Genomic DNA, 14,408 nt, shown 5'->3' on the forward strand with positions numbered 1-14,408 from the left:
ACACACAACACACACACACACACACACACAACAACAACACACGACCACACACACACACACACACACACACACACACACACACACACACAACACACAGACAAACGGACAGGCCGACATGTGACGGCACCTGTTCTGTCCTCGAGGTCTGTCAGCTTTGCATCACGTTCCAACACCTTCTCCATGTTTGTGCGCATGATCCCAACGACCTGCACAGAGAGTGCGACAGTGTGCGTGCATGCAGCGGATGAGGGTGCAGGGACACGTGAGCGCAAGTACGAGAAGTAGAAGGAAGATGAAATGGAAGAGCAGGAGGAGGAGAAGTAGAAGCAGCAGAACGAGGGCCACGAAGGAGAAGGGGGATGAGGCGAATACGAAGAAGGCATAGGTGAAGTCGTGCGCGAACAAGAACAAGAACAAGAACAAGAACAAGAACAACAAGAACAACAAGAACAACAAGAACAACAAGAACAACAAGAACAACAACAAGAACAACAAGAACAACAAGAACAACAAGAACAACAAGAACAACAAGAACAACAGCAACACCTCATCGACTTGGCGCTGGGTGTCCGCCAGCTGATAGTCGCTGCGTGCTTCCTCCGCCCTGCAGACAGAGAGCAGATGAGGCATGACATGAGAAGGGAAAACACAAGCAGCTGCGATGACCAAACGATGATCAAAGGACGGATCAACCACAACCAACGACAATCCAACGAGGATACAAGGATACCACACACACACACACACACACACACACACACACACCCACATAAACATACGCATGGCCGACCTCATGGTGGCACACGCCAACTCGTCAAATCAAACAAGAACCGCAGACAAACAAACAGCACAGCAAACGATATATGGAACGGCGAAATGACAACCAAACACACACACACACACACACACACAATGTTGTGACATGACACGAACATCAGCATCGCCATTGCCACCAGCAGCACCAGCACCAGCAGCACAAGCACTCACATCGTTCTCTCTCTTGCTTGCTTCTTGTGTGTCGCGTTGCCAGTTGTCGCTGTCGCTGCTGTCGCTGCTGTCGTTTTTCTTGCTTTTTGATTTGTGCTGACTCAGCAATTTCGTTTGTTGGTGGTGCGCGCACACACATCCCCCCCAATATCGTCGTCGTGCCTGGCACTACCATTGTTGTTGTGCGTGAAAGCGACCGAGAGGAGCATTCGTTGAAGGACTGCGACAAGCTACCTGTAGCCCTGTCGCTTGCTTGCTTCAGCTTTGCTTCAGCTTTGCCTTGCTAACGGATACGCCACCTCCCCTGTGCCCTGCCACACATACCATCCCAGACACAGAGCACACTGCCAGAACCAACCACGAGCGGCCACTTGCACGGTCATTCACAGGCACAGCGGCATAAACAACAACAACAACAACAGCTGCAGCCATCATGTCGATGCGTGAGCGTCGCCAGATGCGGCGTGCGTCCGCCATCACCGACGAGGAAGAAGCCACCCCGAGTGACAGCAGCAACGACAACCATCCCGCGGCGGACGAAGACACCACTGCACCACAAGAACAACAACAACATGCACATCAACAACAACCACAAACGCAAGAACACCACGCAGATGAACAGGCGGAAGACCGCAGTGACCAGCCCCATATCGTAGCCGCCGACAAGGAAGACGACAACACTGACCAACTTGGTCCTGACGCCGTTCCCCTGGAGAACCCTCACGCCATCGGCACCAGTGGCTCCATCGACGAGGATGCCTCTCCCGTCACCATGGTCACATTCGAAGCGCCGCCCACAACAGATGACGATGACGACGGCGACGACGATGATGGTGGTAAGGACCAGCGGCAGCTGCGTGTGTCGCAGTCGCTTCCGATCGCGTCCTCGGACGGTCACAGTGACAGCGACACACACTCCATCGCCAGTGTTGACAGCATCATCCACAGCGCCAGCGACGCAGAGGCCGAACGTAAGCTATCGCAGTAGCGATCGCATTCGCGCTCACATTGTCGTTGTTTGCTCCCCCCCCGCCTCTCGTGTGACTCTCCTTTGAGGCAAGCCTGTGCAGCCGTGCCCTGTGAAATGCATGGCGTTCGTGTGCTGCTCTTGAGCACAGTCGCACCTGCCACCATCCGTCACGCAGACCTGCGTCCAATATGTTTGTCTGCGTGTGTGATGCCACACCTCACCTTCGAGTGTCACACATGCACGTCACATGTTACCCTGTGTCCAATGGCAGTGACGCCGAGTGGCCGCCGCGTGTCCAAAATGCTCCAATCCGCTTGGAAATACCGCAAAGCCCGCACATCGCAATCACCATGTAAGTCTAGCTGCTTGTGTCTGCGCTTGTGTGTGTGTGTGTGCGTGTGTGTGTGCGTGCGTGCATGAATGTGTGCTTGTGTGTTTGCGTGTGTGTGTGCTTGTGTGTTTGCGTGTGTGTGTGCTTGTGTGTGTGTGTGTTTGAGTGTGTGCTTGTGTGTTTGTCGTGTGCGTGTGTGTGTGCTTGTGTGTGTGTGTGTTTGTGTGTGTGTGTGTCGTGTGTGTGTGTGTGCAAGATTTGCTGTTGTTTGCACTTCAAGTCATCCCTCATCCTGGTTGCAACCCTTGGTTCTGTTCCCATCATCACGACGCTGACGATACCACAGTTGAGCAGAAGGTTGCGCGCCACGCGCTGGAGAAGGCGACCAAGGCCTTTAAACTCAACCGCACCGTTGACGGTCCGTCATTCGTCATCGTTTGCCCTGACACTGCCCATACACCTTGCACGTTCCCACAGCTGGATACACAGTCGACAGAGGGACAGGCAGAGGGACAGGCGGACAGATACAAACGCACACAAGCACACAAGCACACATACGCACGCACACACACACACACACACACCACACCACACTAGCACAAGCATATACACACACGCGGGCACATACGCACACAAGCATACACACCCTGTTGTCTGACTATTTCTCTCAACCACTCACCACCCCCCCCCCCATCTTGCGCAGATCTGACACCTGAGTCTGTGTCGCGCAAGTGGAACGACCAAGTCAACAGCCTGCTCGCCAATGAGAAGCTGACTGTGCGCACGTTTTTCCAGCGCTTTGATCGCGACGGGGACGGCCTCCTCACAAGTCAGTCGCACACGTCTGCTTCTGACGGGCTCTGTGTGTGTCTGTGCGTGTGTGTGTGTGTATGTATGTATGTGTGTGTGTGTGTCTGTGTGTGCGGAAATGCACTTACGGTGCGTCACATGTCATCATGTCAACACTGCTCCTCACCCCTACCTTTACCTTGCCCCTACCTTGCCCCTACTTCGCCTGTCATCCCTCCCGCAGCGAAAGAAGTCATGCGCGCCATCAAGGACTCAAAACACATCCACATGACAACAGACGAGATCAAGGTCAGCCATCCATACATGTGTGTTTGTGTGTGTGTGTACGTGTGTCGGATTGTGTTTTGCGCTGTCCCCCCTCCTCGCAAACGAGTGTGCAGGTTCGTTTGCGCCAACTGGGTTTCATTGCATGTCGTGTACAACTGACCGATGTGTACCGTTCTGTGCACGCTGCAATCTCTGCCTCACAGCTGCTGGTGAAGACGTGGGACAACGACAACAGCGGCACTGTCGACTACAAGGTTGGTCCTCTCCGCCAACACGGTTCACGCCTGCAAAGACGAGCGATGTTGCTGGCAGTTGCCTGTCCCCCTTCTCTGTCTCTCCCTTTCTCTGTTTTTCCCTTTCTCTCTGTCTCTCCCTTTCTCTGTTTTTCCCTTTCTCTCTCTCTCTCACACACACACACACACACACACTCACACACACACTCACACACACACACACTCACACACACACTCACACACACACACACTCACACACACACACACTCACACACACACATACTCACACACACACACACTCACACACACACACACTCACACACACGCACACACACACACACACTCACACACACACTCACACACACGCACACACACACGTGTACACACCGCGCATGCCAGGAGTTTACGGCTGGCCTGAAGTACGAGTACCGGAAGATGAAGCCGAATCAGGTCCGCCGCCTCAAGCGCGGCGCCACCCTCCCAAACAACCCATCGTACGCCCCGCAGGTGAGGAGCAATGGGGTGCATCATGTACAGGGTTTTTGTGTGCGTCCGTTTGTGCGCGTTGTTGCTCACATGATCACATCACCACACGATCATCACCACACATGTTCACACCTTCACACATACTTTCACACACGTCTGTTCACACATTCACACGTCTGCACACACATTGACACAAAATTTCACACATCTCCCTCCACCACATGTTCACACACACACTTCACCACAACACACCCCGCCCGCTTTTACATTCCCACTGTCACCACATCACAGAGCATCCCCCAGGGCCCGTTCCCGCGGTCCCCGACGCGCAGCGCTACGCCATCGCGCCCGTCATCAGCGCAGTCTGCAACCGGCAAACGCCCGGCGCTGGGCAGACAGGCAACCGTGGCTACCGTGCCATCATCATCCTCCCCCTCATCGTCATCATCACCATCATCGTCCTCAGCAGCAGCATCGTCAGCAGGCGGCAACAGGAAGAAAGGCGCGGGTGCGCGGCCAGGAAATTCGCTCACCTCGCCCACCGTTGCCTGGCTCGCGAAGCACAAGCGCAACAAGAAGAAAAAGGAGGAGATGGAGGAGAAGCAGCAGCGTGCTCGCCGTAGCCGTGGTCGTGGTCGTGGTGGTCGTGGTCGTGATCGTGGTGGTCGTGGTCGTGGTCGTGGTGATCGTGGTGGTCGTGGTAACAAGGCCTCGCTTGCAACACCGCCAGCGAAGACGACCACGGGCGGGAAGGGGAAGAGCAAGGCAGCGCGCACAAACAAGACAGGCGACACAGCCAAGCAGCAGCAGCAGCAGCTGCAGCAGCAGCAGCAGCAGGGGAAACAAGAGGAGTCGACGGTGAGCAAGAAGACGCGCCGAGCAGCGCCAGCAGTGCAGCAGAAGAAGAGTAAGATGCAACAGGAAAGGAAAGGCAACGTGAACAACGGGGGAGAGGAAGAGGATGAGGGGCAGAAGTCGCGTGGGGATGAGACGCAAGCGCCGATGACAGAGGAGCGGCGTGTTGTGATGCTCGAACCGGATGTGGTTGTTGAGGAGAAGGACGTGGTGATTGATGTCGACATTGACACGGCTGTGCCCGTTCAACGGAAGCGCGATGAGCCCGGTGCCACTGATGGCGGCGATATTGACAACATGCAAGAGGGAGACGATGAAGAAGAGGGTGTGACAGCACAACCAACGGCCGCAGCGGAAGAAGTGGAAGAAGGTTTGTTCTCTGCTGTTGCTCTTCGTCATCTCATCTTCGTCACCTCATCTTGTACACGTGCGCACAAACATACAGAGAGGCAGACCGTCGTACACACACAAACACACATACACACATACACACACAGAGACGCACATACACACACAAACACACATACACACACACACGCACAAACAAACACACACACAGACGCACAAACAAACACACACACACACACACAAACAAACACACATATACACACACATGCGACTCACGCCCACAACTGCACCTGCACCTGCAACAACTGCGCAGTAGTGGTGAAGCCGCCGCCCATCGTGGAGACGAAGTACAACGTGCGCTTCAACCTCAACCTCGACATCTCTGCGCTTGTGGAGGAGCTGGTCACGGAGGTGGTGGAGGAGATGAAGGTCGATGCCGACGCTGATGCTGCCACAACCCCAGCGACAACAACACCAAGGATTGTCGACGAGGCCCATGATGGCAACGACGATGATAGCCATGATAACAATGATGACAGCCATGGTGATGGTGCGGAAGTTGCGGCGCTGTTGGCAGCGGTGGAGGGCGATGTGATCCTCGAACCCGCGCCCGCTGTTGGCGCTGTGGAGGAAACGCAGGTGATGGTCCCTGGTGACGTTGATGATGATGACGGTGCTGACGGTGCTGATGAGAATGGTTTGCAACCAGCCATGCCTGCTGATGATGAAGCCGATGTCCTGGACGTTGAAATGCACGACGATGTGGCGGCGGAGACAGCCTATCACGACGACAGCACACCAGCAGCGGCCGCGGCTGTACACGACAACGACAACGACCACAACCACAACACCAACACCAGCGCCAACACCGACAGCGATGGTAATGATGCCAACGGCACAGCACACACGCCGTCATCGCGCCCGCAGTCTCGCACGGGGTGGCAGGACCTGTCCATGTCGATACACGACGATGCGTGGGAGGTTGAGCTTGCCAACTCGCTCATCAAGAAACAGGAGGCCGCAGCCGCCATGCGCGCAGCGCAACGCGAGCGGCTGTTGTTGGCGCAGCTGGATGAGGAGGAGGAGCTGAGACGCGCACAGCTGCGCAACAACGATGATGGCGATGAGACCGATGGTGATGGTGGCTCTGAGGATGGCCTGACACTGGCGGACGAGCTCGTGTTTGTGGACTTTGCATCCACCATGCCTGTGGAAGCGCCATCCAGTGCACCGGAGTCTCCAGCCGTTTCGCGTCCGCTTTCCATGCATGCAAGCACGCAAGAGGAGCAAGAGGAGCAGCAACATGGTGGGGGCGACCACGCTGCAGCGGTCGGCAAATCACCGCTGGCTGGAGATGGCGATGGCGATGAGCACAAGGACGACGAACACGATGGTGTTGATGATACGGTCAGCGCGGCTTCATCTGCCGCCGCTGCTGATGACGACAACGACTGTGATGGTGGTGATGGCGATGTCGATGGTGGTGACGATGATGATAGTCTCGCTGCCACTGCTGCCACTGCTGCCACTGCTGCCACTGCTCCTGAGGGCGATAATGGTGACGACCACCCTCAGCAGCAGCATCAGCCCCAACTCCAATCGCAGGAGAACGAGGAGGAAGAAGAGGCTCAGGCGAGCGTCGCAGTTGTCGAAGGCCACGCTGAAGGTGTGGACGTGCAGCCGACGGCGACGGGTGCCGGCGCGTCCATCTACCCGGAACACGACGGCAACGACAGCAGCGTTGCCAGCAACGGCGCAGCTGATGCAGTTGTGGTTGAGAGCGAGGGCGCGTGTGTGAGTCCACGGCGGGTAGCGCCGCTTCTCGCTGCTGACGGCGACACCGTGTCGCCCGCCCGTGCTACCGACGAGAAGAACGAGACAACAGACTCAAGCGTGTTTGAAGTTGAGAGCGCACCCGTCGCCGTGACCACGCCCACAAGCAGAAGTGGCGATGGTGTCTCCTCTCTCGCACCCGCATCATCCCTGGCTGCACCGTCCATTGCGGCTGCCACCGGCACGACGGCAGCACAGCGCGTTGTTGTGGCGTCGCCTGTTGTTGCCGACACACCGGACCACGCGAGCGACGACGGTGATAGTGGCGACGGGCATGTCATCGTTGACAGGAGCGCGCAACCAGACGTGCCCGCAATGGAGAGTGATGATGATGATGATGATGATGATGCTGACGCTGCTGGTGATGTCTTTGTTGATAGCACGGGCGACGACGGCGTGGTAGCCGAGACACGGCCTACCGCAGTGCCGGTCGCAGCGGCTGCTGCCCGCTCGTTCAACACCACGCAGCCCAAGCGCACACCCATGCGCGATGCCAGCGATGCAGTGCTGAAGCCGTCTCCTCGCCACCACAACAGCAGCTGCGTGGAGGCTGTCCAAGACGACGATGTGACTGCACCATCAGTACGAACACCAGCACCAGCACCAGCACCAACAACAACAACAACTGCGGCGGCGGCGGCAAGGCGACCGCGATTCGCGCGCGCAGTGATTCGCGATCCCGTGAACAACAGCCGCATCGCCAGCGCCGCCGCACAGCAGCAGCCACAGCAGCAGCAGCCACAGCAGCAGCGGTCAGCACAGGCCGTGAAGAAGACACCGCAGGTGCTGGTGTCGCGTGATGAGTGGGCACAGGACATCTTGGGCCTATCACCAGAGAGACATCATGACACCAGAGCACACGAGCCAGTGCAGCACGCCCGTGCCGCCCCCATCAGCAATAACGCAAATAGCAACCATAACGGTGACTATGACTATTATGGCACAGGAGCCGACACTCTGTCGTTGAGGCCTCGTGGCGCACCCGCGTTTGTGCCTCATGCGGCGGCGATTTCGCCGCTGAGCTCGTCCGTGCCTGCAGGCAACAACTGGACCATCAACACGACTGGCAACAGCAGTGCTGTGGGCGGCAGCTTCGACGGGAGCAGGAGCCGGTGGATGTCGTGGGGCGGACCGCGCCAGCCCATCGCAGGCCAGCACGAACCGCTGTATGAGAACGACACACTCTCGTCGTCGTCGTCGTATGTGGTGCAGTCACTGGCGTCGCAGTGGCTCCCGTATTCTCCCAACACATCGCACGCTGGCATTGAGCAGCAGCAGCAGCAGCAGCAGCAGCAAGCATCCGCTCTCTCGCATCCACGTGCAAACACACACACGCACGTGACGGGCCGAGCGCGCGGCCCGCATGCGCACGTTGCGCGTCAGCGATCAGCACCGGCACACCTCCACCCACGACACACGCACGTGCCAGGCACTACTGCAACGGCCTCTGTACCAGCACCAGCACCCGCACCTGCTGTTGGTCAACATCACGTAGCGCCCATGGCTGTGTTGCAGCACTCTGCGTCGCAGCCGCACATACAACCGCACGTGTCGTTCCAAGCCCCGCACGAGACAACAGCAAGCGTGAGCTACATCGCGCCAGGCCCCCACGACGGTGTGCCCAAGTACCACTATCGTAAGGCGCAGTGGATTGTGCCGCCGCAGCAGCAGCCGCACCCGTCCCTGCTTGGGCCACCACCAGCGCTGCAAGCTTCAACACTGCCAGCCCATGCTGGTGCTGGTGTTGGTGTCGGTGTTGGTGGTGGTGGTGCTCATCAGGCCCACCCGCAGCAGTTCCTGTCTGCCGCCGGACGACAACAGCATCACACAACACGCGCTCGGCAGCATGCACCGGCTGTTGACACACGCGCACAGCACCAGCAACAACAGCAGCAACATCGCCACCACCATCACCCATCACAGCCACAGGCCCAGCTGCAGCAGCCTGCAAAGCCAAAAGCGACGGCTGCCTCGCTGCTTGTGTCTGAACCTGTGGAGTACCACGCAACGCTGCCGCTGTCACCATCAAGCATCGCTCGCCCGAGAGCGAAGCGGCCACAGCCGCAGGCAGCAGCAGGGGCACGCGGGGCAAGTGACGATGACCAACAAGGCGGGAAGAAGCCAATCGCGTTGCTGTTTTGACCGTGGTTGAGTGTGGTTGAGTGAGAAGTGTGTGTGTGTGTGTTGGTGTTGGTGTTGGTTGGTTTGAGAGGGATTGTATGCGATAGTGAAGGATAACGCATGCGTTGATCACCGATTCCAGACTGCGCCCGTCTGTCTGTCTGGAGCGTTGCTTCGTCTTGTCCGACCTGACTGACCTTTCTTCTTTGTATTTGGGCTTCTCCTTTTGCTTCTCAGTGGGCTCTCATGCATACATGGAGTGATGTGGTTGTTGTTGTTGGTGGTGTTTGTTGTTGTCGTCTCAGTTGTTGTTGTGTCTTCACAGCATCAACCGTTCTTGCTGGCCTGTTTGCGCGTGTGCGCGCTTGCTTGATGATCTTATTGCACGATGGTCACGTGTGGTGCACGTGAACACAATACAGACAACGTCCGAATGCCTTTGCAGACGTGACGAGATGAGGATTGTGTTGAAGCACTTACAGCTGGATCAATACACATACAGATACAGACACACACGCACACACACGCACACACACACACACGTACAGACACGCACACACGCACAAACACACACACACACGCACAAACACACACACACAGACACGTACACACACACACACACACACACACACACACAGAGACACAGAGCGCTATTGTGGGTCTGGTGGGAAGCCCAGAGGTTTGGCCACCGTTCGCAGCAGCCAGTTCTCAAACCGACGCACCTATTGGGGGGTGTGGTGGTGGAGTAGCAGAAGGAGGGAGTGAGCGGAAACGGTGCAAGCAGCCGCCGAACACACACACACACACACACACACACACACACACACACACACACACACACACACACACACACAGATAGGCAAGCGTACCACGATGGCGGTGGTAGCGTCGCCCTGTTCAGTGAATGGCTGCGTGTGGATCGTGAGGCCACCAAGCCGCTTGCCCATGTACACGTCCGTCAGCAACTGTCAACGTGAAGAGAGGGTGTAGATGCACGTTGATGATAAGGTGCGAAGAGGTGTACGGCTCCAACCGCAAACAAACAGACAGACAGACAGACAGACAGACAGACAGACAGACAGACAGACACACAGACGTCGACCCAGACAGACAGACAGACACACACACAACGTACGCGATCGCCGATGACAACGCAGCGGTGAGCGTCGTCTTGTGTGATGGAAAAGTGGTGAAGGATGTCTGAGATGCATTCCGGCTTCTTGCTGGATGGGTGGCGCAGGACGGGTACACCGAACCCTTGCTCGATGCTCTGAGCTTCTGCAAACCCCTTGTCGTCGCAGGAGCCAGCGGAGTTGGACACGATGACCACATTCTCCTTGCCAAAGGCTCCGAGGCACTCTGCCCACGCATCCTGCAAGCAGGCAGCGCAACGGGGAGCAAACACAGCCTTAGTGGCAGGGTTCGGAGGAGTGACGGAGAGGGAAGCGCGCACGGAGACAGACACAGGCAGATACAGACACAGACCACAGACCACAGACAGACAGACAGACAGATAGACACACACACACACACACACACACACACACACACACACACACACACACACACACACACACACACACACACAAACCACCTTGACGAGGGAGTGCAATGTGTTGGAGTATGGGAGCGCAATGCAGTTGTCCTTGTCGAAGATGACATAGCGATAGCCGCGCGCACGCAGGTCTGCGAAGTTGCACTGGCGAATGTCTGTCACAGCGCAGTGCGGTGCAATGACCGATGCATCTCGCGCAGCCCTCCACGCTGCCCGAATCCCAGGTATGTTCAACCACTGCACCATCTTCGCTGGTGTTGTCCGCTTTGTTGTTGTTGTTGTTGTTGTTGTTGTGAATGTGCCGTGAGATGGCAGTTGAGTGGCTCACTCAACACAACGATGTGGTTCTTGCGAGCGTTGATGATAAGGATGGTTCAGTAATGTAACAGCGCACGCTATGCTTTGCTACGCAGTGTGGGAGGTAGAAGGGCGAGCGGAGACAATGCAACAGGAGGAGTTCAAATACAAACAGCGGTCTTTGCGGATGCGAATCGAGAGGCGGGAGAGTGTGAGGAGATTGAGAGTCGATGCACACGCAGACAGACAGGCAGGCAGGCAGGCAGGCAGGCAGGCAGACACACAGACACACAGACACACATGCACAAACACACAAACAAACACACACACACACACACACACACACACACACACACACACACACACACACACACACACACACACACACACAAAACAACAACACCAACAACAGCGCTATTCGTCGGCGAGGATCTTGTAGACGGTGTGTGCGCCGACACCGGTCCCAATGGGAACAAGCATGATCCATGTGAGGAGGTTGTACACGATGCGGGTGGTAATGGGGGAGCTCTTGACCCACGGCAGCCACTGCCACACCTTCTGCGTGATGATGGCTGCCAGCGCCGTCGCGCACACACGCGTCTCCATATGGGCAAACTCCGGGCGGAGCACATCAAAGTTGACAATGAAGCGTGGTCTGTCCGTGTAGTTGAACGCCGTGTGCAAGTGTGCATCGCAGAACATGAGCACCTTGCCCTCCTGCCACGGTCGCTGCTCCGTGCCAACCTTGAACCCGCACTCGGGCAGCGTGCCGGGCACAACGAGGCCAAGGTGGCAGCGGTAGTTGGCGTTGGTGTCGCCAAAGTGCGGCTTGATGGCTGAGTTGGGCTGGATCTGACTGAACGAGACGGAGACCATGTGCGGGATGCGCTCGAAGATGGCCATGGTGCGCGGGAACACCTTGGGCATCTCCGGGTGGTAGATGTTCCAGAACTTGAGGCCCAGTGCGCGCCAGCACTTCTTGGAGCTCATGAGGTGGTCGCCAAAGTAGGGGATGAGCGAGTTGTTGTGTCGGTTCAAGTACTGTTCCAACTCGTCGCGAATCACCGTCCAGTTGGCCTCCACATCCCGCACCCACTCGTGCTCGCTCGGTTCAAAGAAAAACGGGTCTTTCTGTCTCGGGCAAATGAGTGAGTGAGTGAGTGAGTGAGTGAGTGAGTGAGTGTGTGTGTGTGGGGGGGGGGAGTGAGTGTGCGAATGAGTGAGTGAGTGAGTGAGAGTGCGTGAGTGAGTGAGTGAGTGAGTGTGTATGAGTGAGTGGGTGGGTGGGTGAGTGAGGGAGTGAGTGAGCGGGTGGGTTTACGTGTGTGTGTGTACATGTGAAGCATCCAACGCAGAATCTCTTCTCCCACCTTGAGGTCTACTGTCTCCGGGGTGAAATGGCCCATGTATCTGCCGAACCCATAGTATGGGCGTCTGGTTCACACATGTCACAGAGGTGTGGCAAAGACTGTGAGGTGGGAGTGGGAGTGGAGGAAGGGCAAACACGAACACAGGAACACACACAGACACATATGAACAAACACACACACACAGACACACATACACACAGACACACACACAGACACACACAGACACACGCACAAACACGCAGACGCACATACACACACACACCCACACCCATACCCCCACCCACACACACACACATCAACATACCTGCCGCTGTTGCCCCAAAACCAACCCATGGCAAGGTCTGAATCAAGCAAGCCCCCTCCTCTGCTCTTCAAGTTGTCACTGCTGCTGCGCTGCAACCTTGGTCTGCCCACGCAAATTTCCCACGGACACACGAAAGACATGTCAGCCGGTGAGAGCAGAGCTGTACACGTCACACAGTGGCGGTGCGCAGCTTGAACACCACTGTTTGCTCAACTCTATGGCACAGTGACGTACGAACGTTGACAAGAAGGAAGCATGCTCACCAAACACACAGCCGACAACCACCCACCACCCACCACCCCTCAACAGCACCCCTCAACAGCACCCCACAAACATGACACTCACGCAACCCACCACCACACAAGCGACAAGCAACAAGCTGCTGTCCTCTGTCCAGGCATTGAAGAAAAACGCATGAAATTATACGTCAATCGTCAAGCCTCGTTTTGCGCGCTGCTGTTTTGCTGTGTTGTCGTGAGGTCACAAACACACCGCCACGAGCCACTGCAAGCCCGCTCGAGCCTGCCTGCCTGCTTGCCTGCCACGAGGGATCACATCACGCATCTCACACCAGGCCACCACAACATAGATCAAACCGAGCGCAGTTGGAGGATATCGTGTCTTGTGAATGCTGTTGTTGTTGTGGGTGGTTTGGTACCGCCTGCTTGCGTTTGCAACGCTTGGATTTGCAGCACCTGTGTCCGTCGCCACTGTTCCAGCGCCGTTCACCCCAATCACGCCTGCCGAGTTTATCACCATGGCTGACCAAGGACAAGTCGTCTTGACTGAAGAGGTGTGACTGTAACACACAAGTGTAGCAACATAAGCTTTGATAAATGCTGCTCCCCCCGCCCACAACGCACTGTGAATGTGCCGTGTGCCTTGTTGCTGGTGTAGCTTGTTGGTGACGGTTTCGTTCCTTTTGTTTGACACTCTCATGAAACCACTGACCCTCTTGCTCTCTTGTTGTTTTCTCTCGCGTATTATTTCATGTAGGTCAAGCACGACAACAAGCCAGTGACCGTCAAGATCACCACCAACGAACTCATCGTGGTACCCCAAACGCGAAGGACCACGAAAGGTGTGGAGCGCAGATACCTTTTGCTTGCATTGTGTCGTGTGCGTGTGTTCAGTGTATGCATGTGCTGCTGACCGTGCATATGTGCTTTTGTGCAATGGGCGCTTGGTTGCTGTACTTGTGTATGCTTGAAGCGGTCCATCCTGTGCTGCACCTCGCAGCGCCCACTTGACTCAAACCGCCAGTCGCGCTGACTCTCAAACACACTTCGTCCACAAATCTACACTTGCAGCCGGCTATCTCAGCTTTGATGACGTGTATGGCGTCCAATCTGGCACGAACCGCCGCGGCCAGCCCATGGTTGAGGTGTATGCGCTGCTGCACAGGGGCAAGAAGCGTGTTGACCGTATTGTGCCCATGGCTTGCCAGAGCACCGAGCAAGCGCAACGCATTGTCACCACCATTCGCGCCGTGCTGGCCGGCGTCGAGCCAGGAGGTGTGTGTGTGTGTGTGTGTGTGTGTGTGTGTGTGTGTGTGTGTGTGTGTGTGTGTGTGTGTGTGTGTGTGTGTGTGTGTGTGTGTGTGTGGTAGGTAGGTAGTAGTACGTACGTACGTACGTACGT

The 14,408-nt window shown here is 56.5% G+C and overlaps 4 protein-coding genes across 4 annotated transcripts in view; 2 read left to right on the forward strand and 2 right to left on the reverse strand.

Moving 5' to 3' along the window:
- Positions 1 to 1,099: 1,099 nt before the first annotated feature.
- Positions 1,100 to 9,703, forward strand: PTSG_00920 (uncharacterized protein). Its single transcript, XM_004998335.1, has 9 exons — positions 1,100 to 1,958; positions 2,229 to 2,309; positions 2,635 to 2,706; positions 2,992 to 3,117; positions 3,322 to 3,386; positions 3,569 to 3,619; positions 3,998 to 4,105; positions 4,376 to 5,309; positions 5,601 to 9,703. Exons 1-9 carry the CDS (start codon positions 1,421 to 1,423, stop codon positions 9,260 to 9,262), a joined length of 5,637 nt encoding a protein of 1,878 aa, XP_004998392.1. The 5' UTR covers positions 1,100 to 1,420; the 3' UTR covers positions 9,263 to 9,703.
- A 188-nt stretch (positions 9,704 to 9,891) lies between these two features.
- Positions 9,892 to 11,243, reverse strand: PTSG_00921 (uncharacterized protein; the record flags this gene model as incomplete). Its single annotated transcript, XM_004998336.1, has 4 exons — positions 10,836 to 11,243; positions 10,377 to 10,613; positions 10,111 to 10,206; positions 9,892 to 9,963 (listed from the first exon to the last, which is right to left on the reverse strand). Exons 1-4 carry the CDS (start codon positions 11,040 to 11,042, stop codon positions 9,892 to 9,894), a joined length of 612 nt encoding a protein of 203 aa, XP_004998393.1. The 5' UTR covers positions 11,043 to 11,243.
- Positions 11,244 to 11,507: 264 nt separating this feature from the next.
- PTSG_00922 (uncharacterized protein) lies at positions 11,508 to 13,145 on the reverse strand (the record flags this gene model as incomplete). The annotated part of the gene is made up of 3 exons (XM_004998337.1): positions 12,768 to 13,145; positions 12,464 to 12,527; positions 11,508 to 12,224 (listed from the first exon to the last, which is right to left on the reverse strand). Exons 1-3 carry the CDS (start codon positions 12,905 to 12,907, stop codon positions 11,508 to 11,510), a joined length of 921 nt encoding a protein of 306 aa, XP_004998394.1. The 5' UTR covers positions 12,908 to 13,145.
- A 52-nt stretch (positions 13,146 to 13,197) lies between these two features.
- The window catches only part of PTSG_00923 (uncharacterized protein), a 4,456-nt gene continuing 3,245 nt past the window's right edge, over positions 13,198 to 14,408 (forward strand). Inside the window, exons 1-3 of the mRNA XM_004998338.1 lie at positions 13,198 to 13,560; positions 13,764 to 13,848; positions 14,078 to 14,281. Of these exons, the coding sequence (XP_004998395.1) occupies positions 13,396 to 13,560; positions 13,764 to 13,848; positions 14,078 to 14,281 (454 nt within the window). The 5' untranslated portion in view covers positions 13,198 to 13,395. The remainder of the gene's footprint in view (positions 13,561 to 13,763; positions 13,849 to 14,077; positions 14,282 to 14,408) is intronic.

The sequence above is a fragment of the Salpingoeca rosetta genome (genome assembly GCF_000188695.1).
Source record: "Salpingoeca rosetta unplaced genomic scaffold supercont1.2, whole genome shotgun sequence".
NCBI classification, from domain to species: domain Eukaryota; class Choanoflagellata; order Craspedida; family Salpingoecidae; genus Salpingoeca; species Salpingoeca rosetta.